The 12,336-nt window shown below is 42.8% G+C and overlaps 1 protein-coding gene across 1 annotated transcript; it reads right to left on the minus strand.

The window, feature by feature from the left end:
- Nucleotides 1–2,951: 2,951 nt before the first annotated feature.
- PGPEP1 (pyroglutamyl-peptidase I) lies at nt 2,952–9,916 on the minus strand (the record flags this gene model as incomplete). Its single annotated transcript, XM_010283465.1, has 4 exons — nt 2,952–3,284; nt 3,635–3,867; nt 4,404–4,520; nt 9,864–9,916. Coding segments are annotated over 4 exons (596 nt in total), but the record flags the coding sequence as incomplete, so codon positions are not given.
- Between the last annotated feature and the right edge of the window lie 2,420 nt (nt 9,917–12,336).

Below are 12,336 nucleotides of genomic sequence, written 5' to 3' on the forward strand. Positions count from 1 at the left end.
CAAATTGCAGGCACAGTAATTAACACTAAACCTGAACTTCCTACATGTACTCACTAGCATGAAATTTTTTGCGGTTGGCAACAGGTCTCCCAGTCAGTGCAAATTAGCAAATTCTATTTATTGATGATCTGGAAGAGAAAGCAGATAGTAAGCATTACACAAAACACCAGCTTTTTGAAGCTCGGCATCAGTTTGACGTCATTATTTCCAAAGATAATATGCACCTATAGGAAAGGAATTATGAATCAAGGAATTTAACAAAAAACTTTAAAAAAAAAATGTAGTTAATTTAGATCAGATTAAATAAAATTAGTTTAATGCCATTTTCAAAAGTTTCACCATACAAAATTTCTCTACCACCAAGACACCTTTTACAAATACAATCTCTGAGGACTAATTCTCAAAACCCCAAAAAGATTATAAAATAAATTATGTTTTCTAAGAAACTGATCACATGGAAGCTTCACCAAAACAGATTATGAGGGAACGCACAGCCTGAAGTGACACCCAAAGCAAAGTAATTCCAAAAATGAGATTTTTTTTAAACACGGATACGTAGAAGGTCAACCACTGCAGTCCTTAGACAAACAGCAGTCACAGAAATTGGCTCAAGATTTTCCCCTTGAACAGCAGAGAGCACCCAAGAAAGAATATCTATAGGTGTTCGAACAGGATAGAGCTCCACAGGCTGAATAAACCAGCGCGGAAAGCCGTTCTCCCCACGCAGCCGTCGCTGTCTACCTTCCCTGCCGATGAATTTGGAGCCACTTCCAGGGGGGATCTGCACGGCTGCCCGCTTGTACACTCAAAGGAAGCGGAAACACTCGACAGACAGAGACAGGTCGGGCACATCTGGCTTAGAGACACTTATCACCAACAGAGCCGGACCAGCGACCTGCTCCAACCAGCCCTTCCCACGGCCGCTTCGATTCCACGGTCATTTGATGTTGTTATCGCCTCACTAAACTGATCTTCCACTCCCATTTTATTCACGACTACGTTACACGTAAATTAAATAGCGTTACTGAAAATGACTTCAATCAATTGCCGAACTTAGCAGAATACGTGACTTACTCCTCTTTTAAAAGTTTAGCAGCTAAGATACACCGATGACAAAAACTTCTTACCAGATAAAGGAGTAAACCTACAAGATAAGTAGCTCAACTACTTGCAAAAACGCGTTAAACCATGAATATTTAAACAACATATTAAATATAATAAATTACTGATCAGAAAGTCTGCCTGCCTGCTGACAATCTGACAAGTGCTACTCAGTATTTGAATGCAAAAGAGAATATTTACTTTGAAGGCAAACTCTTCTGATCGGGAAAGCCTGTATAGTAAATACAGCGGTAATTTCCTTGGTAAACCCAAAGGCTATCCAAAATTCTTCACGCACAGGTCCCCTTCGCAAAGTTATCACAACTGCAGAAGTCTTCATCCTCTCGCAAGGGTTACAAGGACAAGTGGTATTTCCTTTGTCACTAGACTTCTACTGGAAAACAGCAAGTTAATGGCAGCTCTCACTGAGAGATACTATAGCAGAATCATTCATAATTAGAAAAATTAAAATAGTGGTATTTTAATACGTTTCAAAATGTTGGAGTTTTTTTAATATATATATATATTCATAAAAGTATTAGAATCAAATCACAGATCTCTTCATTTAAACGGCCCCTCAGTGAGACCTACTGGTCATCAATTACCCATTTCGTGTCTGTTCCCACTGTAACATCATCTGTCTTTTGCTGGAGTCTTGTAATTCGGAAGCAAACCTATACGCGCGACTAGCGTCAACCACTTTTAACGTCCTGCTTAGAACCTGCATGTACAATTCCCCAAATTAATTACTGGGAAAGTTCACACAAGAAGCAGCACTTTGTACCCTCCCATTGGGAGGGGGACACTAATAAACAGCCCCGAATGCTCAATCTAAGCAAAATTCCTAGTTTTCAAATAATCGCCTCTGGTTTACAGACAGTGGGAATAGGTTTAAGATTTCAGATTTGATTTGGCAGAATGTCTTCGAATCCACACGTTCGCATATTTATGCCCATAATAAATCACGGTGGCAATTTAGAATTTAAGTTAAACATTACTCTTCACCTAACCTTTAACAAGAATGAAAATTTATAACTAAGGAAGTTATAAATTACTCAACCTTCACCTTAAAAATAACAGCTAGCACCAAGAGTCTAGGATAAAGATCTCCTGCGGAGAAAGTGGCCTTTAGCAAAGCTATTTAACCGCTAATGATTTGCTTTATACACATATGAAACAATGTGTTTTGTACAGGAGGTATATGGTTGACTTGAGTGAGGAAGGTGGCATTGAGAGCGCAATAAAAAAAAAGACATTTGGAAATATTTGGCGCAAGTTAGGCTCATACTGTGTACAAAAAAACAAACAAAAAACAAACTATCTCCTGCTCCACAACAAAAGGAACCCAAAACACATCCCTTCTACCTGCAGCTACCAGTTAACCAGCACATTACAGAGGACCCTACAAATATCTGGACAATGTGGGGTGAAAAATCGGTGCCTAAAATATTTTTCCATTTCAGCAAAGCAATTTTGAAGACTCGTCTCAACCAAGTGCTGTTTTACAACAGACAAACCCACACCAGTCCAACTCTTTTCAGTTATACTCCTACATTATAACCTCTAATTTGGGCCAAAGAGGAAAAAAAACCCAAAACAAAATGAAAGCAAACCTTTCAACTTAAGAACTAGTCATTAGAAGACTGGGTTATCAATTCCCTGCACCTGAACGCCAAGTCCAGATGAGAAACTTTCCATCCACACTGTATTTGACTGGTCAGCAGCTGTCGCTTGGCTGACAGATGAGCTCTGGATAAAGCACAGCACATACACTTCAGTCACTTCAGAAAGGAGTAGTTGCAGGTCTTTCAAAGAAGAGATTTTGAATCCTTTGTTGCTTAGGCTGACAAAAACCATCAATTTGTAGAAGCGGAATTTTCCTTTTTGAGGTCTCCAATTCTGGGTCCGTAGGTTTCAGACCGTTTTCCCCAGTACTTCAGTAGCAGGGAAAATTTTGGAAGTGCAATACTAGGATAGCTTCTGCCCACTTTCAGTGTTCATGCTGACAATTGATTTTGTCTTCAGAATGCTCCAAAACATCAAGCATTTCTTCTATTATAGCCTGTAGTGCCCGACCCAGCTGTTCTGCCGTATACGGTTTTCCCAGCGGAGGCACGTGAACAAAAGCCGACCTCCCACGGCTCTGGTATAAGGAGGTGTAGTAAGTGAAGTCACAGAGGTATCTGAAATACAAGAATAGAGCTTATTTAGCGACAAGTGACAAATACAGCGTGCAAACTACAGGACAGGATGAACTGTATTCTCATCGTTCAGCATTGCAACAACATCCTGCAATAGAGGTACAAGCCAGGTACTGTGAGTCTGTGGGATCACTTTAATCAAACCTAGGACAAAGAAATATAAAGATCTCTCTCTTTTTTCCCCTGATGATTGGGTGACCACTGAAAAAATAGATGGTATTGCCAGCCCCATGAGAAGTGAAAAGCGCACGAATCGTACGGGCCTCATAAGTTGAGCACGAAGCGACTGCAGTATGAGTCTATTTTCCCCATCGATCACTGGCATCCCATACCTGCCGGCATCCTTAGATATAGTCACCGTGACATCCAGCCCCAGTGCTGAGACTCTCTTGCAAACCGTGTCCATGTCAATAATGGAATCGATGCATTCTGGGCCACCTTCTACGCAACACTGAGAGCCTGGGCAGAAACGGCAGTTGTCTAAGCCTTTATAACCTACATTATGGCCACACTTCTCCAGAGTTACAGTCGTAGCCATACCCGAAACACCTACATGAACCACCAACTACAAGAGAAAAGAAACAAGTTAGATCAACCAAGATACAAACGGTAGAGAATCAACAGCCCGCTATTCCCAGTTAAAGACTGCTGGAGTTGCTACAGGAGTTCTTGCATGAATAGCCCAGTAACAAGTCATTTTATCAATGAACTTGTGCGTTCAGTACGGAACGATTCTTCTTGTTTCCCCGTCTCCTGGCCTAAATTGTAATTTACTCAGAGTAAAAATGAACGTTGGCACCTTTGCAGCTGAGACCACTGCTGGAACAACCCAGGTGGCACAGACACCCTTTGGTGGTCTAGACAGCCCTCTGCAGCGGCCTCTTCACACCAACTGCTCCCATTAATTGGAACGCTCTATTCTGAGCTATAAAATTCTACAAATCCACATGTTCTCATGACAAAAGAGGAAAAGACCTAGCGAGGGACTACCAGTCTGAACGTACATTAAAAAATGGAACTCCACATTATGCTCATTGCTGTAAGCATGGCAGATTTCAACCATCTGCCCTGTCTTTTCTCCTCCTCCCTTTGCTCACTCACTTGTGGACTGTGCTTTTTCCATAATGCAGGAATGAGCCTCTGTACTGTCTGGTATTCAACTGGGACTTCATAGACGTGCAGATCCACGTCATCTCGCAGTCCTAGCTTCTCCAACTCCTGAGAAGGTAAGGAAATAAACAAAACCACAGTGGTCAGACACAAGCTCAGCAGAGGATAGACTTCTGGAAAGTTTATTAGCAGAGTGGGTCTGCTGTGAGGGACTAACATCAGCTTACACTACAGGCTGTATAACCTTGTAAACAGCACTGTGAAAAAAAAAAAAACCCAAACCCCAAAACCATAATGGGGAACAACAAAGGCATCTCTCCACCTGTGTTAACAGTCTTCACCCACAGGAATGTTTATTTTGCTCTGATGTGTGTATAACAAAGAAATCAACGTTTAACTGACAGTAGTTATCAGCAACAGCCACACTCAAAAGAAAGGTTGGCTACATTATTTAGAGAAGTATACAGTCATATTTATTTCTTGAAAGAACTAGATGTTATGTAGAGAAAGTAGAATTGGAAAGATTATATTCATCATCTAATTTGTCTTTTCTCAGGACTGCTGGCCTGGAGGGCAAATTCACATTTGTTTGCAGCCTGAGCTGTTACCCTTGTAGAGATTCAGCTAACGCAGTATATTATTTCTCCCTCTCTAACGTTAACGAAAGCCATGCCTTGAAAACATCCCAAATATCCAGGCAATAAACTTAGCCAATTTCCTTTAAACCTTTTAAAACACAAAGTGTCAGTTAAATACCTTGCAAAGACGTCTTTAAAACCAGAGGGAAGAAGGAAGATCTTTCTCCCTCTCCAGTATAGCTGGCTGGAAAGCACACTTTCATCCCAACACTGTGAGTTCCCTCTACATAAAGCCCATGGTCCTGGACACTTCTCCCTTGCTCTTCTTTGGTCTCCATTTCAACACACTCCAGTATCACCAGTAAGGCTTCAGTTTGAGGCTCATTTAGTACTTCAGCCTTTACCAGTCTAGCCCAGAACAGGACCTCATCAGAAGAGAAATCTTCCAGAGCCATCAAACCCAAACTTTCAAGAACTCAAGGAAAGGATACCTCCGAGAGGAAGCCTCTGCAAAAAAGCTCAAACCTAGGAGCCTTGTGCAAGTCTACACCGGGAGGTACTTTTCTAGAGGCTGAAGCTATCGTGTTCAATGAGTTCCAACAACATCTAACCTGGATCAAGTTTCCCTCTGATGAAGACAACATTTTTTTGGCATTCTGAAAAACTTTACAGCTGCTTTTCAAGATTGGTAAGTGACTGTACATGCCATAAAGCCAACAGCCTTCGTCAGAGTCCTCCCATAGCTCTGTCTCCTTCGGAAAGAAGCTGCAAGTGCATCCTTCTCTGAAGACAGAAGGAGCTGTGTGCTCTTGCATTTCTATCACCAGGCCTGTGTTCCACTTAGAAGAACAAACTCCAGCTTTTCACAAGTCAATACACAGCAGAAGCTTGTCGTCTGGGGTTGCTCTTCTCCTCTGAGATACACGTCGGTTGAAAAATGCAAGCTTACTCGTGTCAAAAGCTCAAAATGATTACTTGTGCTAACACCAAAAAGGCCGCATGCATAGCAAGAAAATAACCTGCAACTCTCACATCCATATACCAGTGTAGATGTTCTCATGGATCTGAGGTAGAAACAGCAATGTAAGCAGCCATCAAATTATCAACGGACATTTTTAAATATTCTTGAATGATTAAGTTATCTCTGTTTCAGGTTCAGATTTGGTGATCAGAGCCAAGAGTTGCTCTTTCAGGTCACTCTTAGGCTTTATTTTCCTGCGCACAGAGATTGTACTTGCAAACTGCAGGCTAACAAGTGCAGATTAGCTATTTTTCATGAAGCTTACTCAATTTCAAATCTTTTATTTCCCTAGCTTTAAAATTCTTCCAAATTAAAGATAGTTGAAAGGAGAGGACAAGCTGAGGTTTTTGGACTCCCCCATTACAATCCTACCTCCTCTATATAAATGCAAGCAATGTCTTAGTCTCCTTTTTTCTGTAGTTATCAGCATGAGTCGTTTCTTTACCGAGAAAAAAACCCACAAACCTTTCACACTTGTATGGACAGACCACAGAGAGTGTAACAAGATTTAAGATAACTCAAACACGCAGCAAAGGCAAGAGTAAGACTTTCACGGACCAGCAGATATGAGCAACAACAATGATAGATCACTGACTCTGGCTCTGAGGGCAAGTCTGATATTAAAGGCTTGCTGTATTGATTAGTGTCTGGCACACACAGACATTCATTACCAGAGATGGATGCTAAGTGATGTTTCATCACATCTTCTTTACACAAATCTGCCTTCAAAACGTTAGCTGGTTTATGTGGTGCGTTAATAAAGTACGTAGTTTACAAATGAGAGCATTCAAATACAAGTCAGTCTCTTTAGGAAGATCTTCAGAGCGTTAATTGGTAGGAATTCATCATCACTTCTCTAAAGAGCGTGAAAGAGCTCCTAAAGATGAATTTGATGGCGGGAAGTTTTACTGGCTGCGTGGAATGAGCATCTACAGCGAGCAAGAAACCTCGGGCCACGTGAGCCGCGCCGCCTCAGTGACAGCTACCTTCTCCAAACGCAGGCACACCAAACCTCAGCTTTACAAATCCACAACTTTCTTTTAACCAAACACGGCGTTCGCGCGCTTCCGTTCAATAATAAAGATGTACGCTGGCCCCCAGACAACTTATTACCCGCAGTCTTGTATACCTGACAAATATAGAAAAACGAACATGTTTGACCGATTCCCTGACCCCTCAACAATGGTCGTCTTTGTGAGCCTTTAATATCCTTATCAGGTCTGTCTAGACACCCTGACAGCAATTGTCCTTAGTAATGTCAAAACGCACTCTGACCTCTCTCCTCCTCCTCCGGCTCAGCCAGAAGCACTTCGGGGGGATGAAGGCAGGAGCCCATTAGCTTCACAGTCCACGGGGCACACCTGTGTCTACACCTAAGTCACACCACAGAGGCCAGAAAACGCACTGAACAGAAAGCCTGTTTCAGTAACAACTTCTTGAAAGGAAGGTCTCTCCCAAGCAAAAATTGCAGCTGAAAAAGTTCCTCAAATGAAATATGAAAACGATGAAAACACGGAACAGCAAATCCACATTAACACAGAATATTTTTACTGTAAGCCTTAAAAAAGAAAGCAGAAAGAAGTTATTCTTCACACTGAATTTACAGGAAATCTCTCCCCCATGCGTAAAAATCTCCAAACATTTCATCTTCATATTGTTAGATTGCTGCCACCATTGCTTAAGGTACCTACATGTAAAAATCGTTTAGCTTCCAAAACCAAACGGCTATACTAGAAATTCACTGCGGTCAGGGAAAAGACACACCGTATCCGTGTTCTATATAAGAAGCCAAATAAAATCAAAAAGAGGACTGGAAAGAAAAGCAGAGAATTTTATCCTCGGGATGTAGGATAATAAAAGATGTAATAAACCAGAACTAGCTTAGCCCTAAAGCTAGGAAGGATTTAAAAAGATTGTTTAATTGATTTTTCTTCTATTAAAATGCAGATCACACCGTCTGGGATTCAGAAACTCAGACACGCCTTTGTGTCCACTCAGCTCCATGAAGTCCCCTGTCTGAAACTTGCACAATGCCCAACTCGCATGTGCTCAAAGACATGCTGTTCCTTTTTGTCTGGGCCTCTCAGGGCTGAGACAGGGTAAGGAAGGCAAATCCTCCCCGCTGCCTGAAAGTTTATGTTTTTAGTTAGAAGCCAGCACGAGCTATTAAACAGGACTCGGAGGAAGATGGACTCCAAGGCAGCAGACTGCACACCACCAAGTCTAGTTTTATGCTCTCAAAACACCCCCCCAGGTCCATAAAATGATTTTAAAACACATGCGATTACTTACTTCATCTACCAGCCACACAGCTGAGCAGCCATCAGTGCCTCGAGCTGCCGGGCTGAAGGAATGACACGCCATTTCTCTTTATAGGAATTATATATTAGGTTTGTTTTTGTAAGCAACATCAGAACACCCACCACTCTGCCTGTTCTGGCAGCACAAATACCCTTTTGTCTATCTCTTCTAGAATAAAAGTAGCTTGTTTACAATAACAGACATTACACAAGTAAGAACAAACCAAATCAATGGGCCTCACTACTAAATTTCAGTAACGTGCCATTTTTCCACATACACAGCTTGCATTTTCCCCCAAACTTAAGCCCAGCAAACCCTAACTCAAATATATTCATTTCCAAAAGGCTCTTGAAGGCAAAGGTTTCATCTTCTCATACCAGCCAACACATTAGACATCTGGACATTAGTTGACTGTAATTGATTAGAGTTTGTGATTTAATTTAAAAGCATCCTAAAGAAGATATTAATCTCAGAGCTCTGAAGGGAAGAGAGATGTGTTGGGGAGAAAAATACATTTAATTCCCTGGGCAACTGCACTAAAAGGTATCCTTGAATTCCCAGTAGCTTTGTCATAAACCACATCCAGAAGTGACAAATAAGGAAGAAGCAGGATAATGTGGCAGCACTGTCCCGAGCTAATGTTTTTACAGCATACTACCAAGCAACCTTAATTCCTTGGTTTAGCTGGGCATCTAGCAAGAGTCTGGTTTCTTCCTCTTGCCTCGTTTGTGACGGCATCAGTGCGTTGCACAGACGAGCATGTTCACGCAGATACACAGCTACAAGTGGCGTAAACTTGATTTGTTCGAACGCATACGACCTGCTCGAGCAACGATCCTCCACGAGCACTCCTGTCTCCAGCAAGGTCCAACTCCACCAGTCAAGCATCACTTGCTGCTGTTTCTCAGCAGAGAGGAAGCTGGCTCAGGAGCAACAAACACTGCCTGATCCCCCCACGCCTCCTGCTTCACCTGCCACAGCCCACCGCCGAAGGCGGGCAGACGCAGAAGGAACCGAAGCAGGGAAAGGTGGCAGCTGCTTTGCTTTGGGGTGAGAGTCCCTGACACTCAGACCCACGTTGGGCGACTCTGCAGTATGCTTGACTCCACAGAACTACCAAGCGGAAGTCTTATTACGGATGAGATTTGGCTTAAAGGTTAACCAACTTGCTCAGTTTCAAGCTAGAGTTGAGAGAAAAGCATAAAAATTCTTCTGGATTTGTTTATTTATTCTGAATTCTCTACAGCAGAGGAAGATTCCAGGCTCCCTGCCCCATTTAAAATCTTTCAAATCTAGGGACTTAGCCTATGAATTCCTTACTTGCCTTAGCTACATTAACTCAATCTCATTAAATTCTACTAGCTAAGGGATTGTTTTCTGAGAAGTGAATAAAACATTATCCAGCTGACCATCTGGATAGCTGGAGCAAGCTGATCGCAGTTCATAAACTGGGAAGACAAGTTATAAAAGAGCGGCAAGCTAAAATTTGTACGGATACGTATCAGCACAGCTCTCTGTTTTAACTTGCTAAGAACGAAGTTATAGTGTTACCTGAACTGCAATCCAACTGGCGTTAACAGCGTGCTCTCCAAACGGACCAAACCCTGGAAGAGAAGTAAAAATCCACAGTGATGAAGTCATCCTTACAGGTTTGACTAAACTTAAAGCTGCAAAGCAGTCTGCACTTTCCAGGTTTATGTATCCTGAAAGAAAATCAACAACTTCTAATGCCCAATCCTTATTTACTTTACATTCAAGTACTAAATAAGAGACCTTCACAGAAATATTTGCACTATACACCTTTTACTGTGAAGGAAAACAGTAGCTTGCCTCAAAAGAAACTCTTTTTTCCCAACAGACAACCAGGGAAGCATGTTTTTTCCTTCCTGACCAGGTTAGGAAAACTTGTTATTAACAGATAAGTTGACCGGTGTCTCGGAATGAGAATCATTATTGGATTTTCTATTCCTGATTGTTTTAGCCCACAGCAGGTGCTTCCACAAATGCAGACAAGCCTGCCTCGAATATTTCTTCTCTGCTCAGGTCTTCACCAAGACCTCTGCTAGGATTAGTTATGCTTAGTTATCCTTCTTTACGAGGAAATAAGCAAAATGCTGCTGACAACCCACCTACACCAAGCAGCAAAAGTTATGATAGCATTATCAAAAATACTTACCACATCTAAATTTCCTAATGAGTAACTTAGAGTTAACTAGTAATCCATAACATCTTTTCCTGAGCAAGCACACAAAAGTTAAGCAATTTATCTGGGTGCAACGTCAATATGCTTTAATTTAAAATGTCAGAGTTACCCTATGAGCCTAATGCAATTAGAAGACATAAATTTTGTTTAACTTGTGAAAGGATTTGAGAGTGACTACAAATATTATATGACACATTAATGGAAACATTCTATTTGCTATCAACAGTAAGTCTGAGGTTATACTGCACCTGACGACGTAAGGAATTTGCACAGCGTGGGCTTGTCCACGCCGATGGATCTCTTACAATCTAACCAATGTCGATATCTCTCCAGAATAAATCTTCCAAAGGTCTCCACAAAATCAAAATGTAGCTGTGCTTTCCTGTGAGCAAACCTCCAGTATTATTAAGACAAGCTAAGACTGCAGCACAGGCAAACAAGTCGAATGCTCAAATGCTTTTCAGATGCTTCTGCAAGTCAGGGATGTCCTACACAACTCTGGAAACAATCAATCGCAACCTGCTAGGTTTCATTCCTAAAGAAACTAATAGTCTTACAAAAGAAATAAAATATATCTACTTCATTTTAACAATTCAGCCACTGGAAGGCTGAAACTCTACAGGTGCCCAGACACGTACCACAGCCCTCTTACTCGGAGGCCAAACACAAACTGGCACAAACACAGCTGTGGGCTATTGCTCCTCTGTCTCCTCTCCTATACAGAACCCTCGTGTTATCTCTTTTGCAGAAGATAAGCAACTTTGTCAACAGCACCAAACTCCACCGAGCATGCCCAGGAGTTCCTCCACATCCACAACAGGGCCCTCCAAGGCTCATTAGCAGTAAACCAGCTGCAGAGATCTTTACGGGATTATCTCCTTAAAGAGTTCTAAAAAAGAAATTGCGCACAAGTAATACTTAGCCTCAGCGAGCACACGCGCGCAGCTGAACGGGAACACAATGCCATTGCCGATGTCAAAAAGGAATTTAGCGGGACATCGACGACAGATTATCAATACGGGTAGACTTGACAAGATAACCACTGTATTTTAGAAACAGACTTCCCCAAAAACAGGGGGGAAAAGAGAGAGGAGAAGTGTTGCGAGCAGCAGAGTATTTACTGACGCAAGTTTTCTGTTTAGTCACCACCAAGTGCGGCCGCTCAGCACTAGATACGGGTTCGAGAAAGGCAGGATTTGCCACCTGCTTCTTCGCTCTCCCGCGACTGCTCCCTGCAAAGACACTTGCCTCCAATTAAAACCGCTCCAGCGCATCGACGACAACGAACCCCTCGCCCCCGCGCTTGCTATTCAAACAGCCTCAACTTCAGCTGCTGGGGGGAAGACTTGAATAGTTTCACCGAGTTCCCCATTTGTCACAGAACTGCCTTCCCCACAAATCAAGCCGGCCGGCCTTTGTACCCCGGGGAAAGCAGCCTGACAAGCTCTCGCCTGCGACACCGGGGCCTTTCATTCCCTTGCTTATTCTTTCCCGAGGCGCTTCTGCCGTGCTGCATGGGTGATTTTGATAACAGCTTCGACACCTTAAAGGCTCAGGACGGGGCGGTCAGCGAGGAAATGCCCCCACCCCGTGCTCGGAGGGGTCTTCCCGTTCCTCGGGAGATTCGATCCCCCTCTTTCCCCAACCAGCAAACCCTTGGGGAGGATGGAAGAGGGGGATCCCAAAGAACCCCCTGCCTGACCAAGCGTTAGGAAAGCTGCTGCCAAGCCCCTCACCAAACAACGTACCCCCCAACTCCTGAGATCCCTCACCCACAGCAGAAACGCCCCCCCTCGCCCGCTCCCCAAAGCCCCCAAGACC

This window comes from Phaethon lepturus, unplaced genomic scaffold (genome assembly GCF_000687285.1).
Source record: "Phaethon lepturus isolate BGI_N335 unplaced genomic scaffold, ASM68728v1 scaffold40843, whole genome shotgun sequence".
In the NCBI taxonomy this organism is placed as follows: Eukaryota; Metazoa; Chordata; class Aves; order Phaethontiformes; family Phaethontidae; genus Phaethon; species Phaethon lepturus.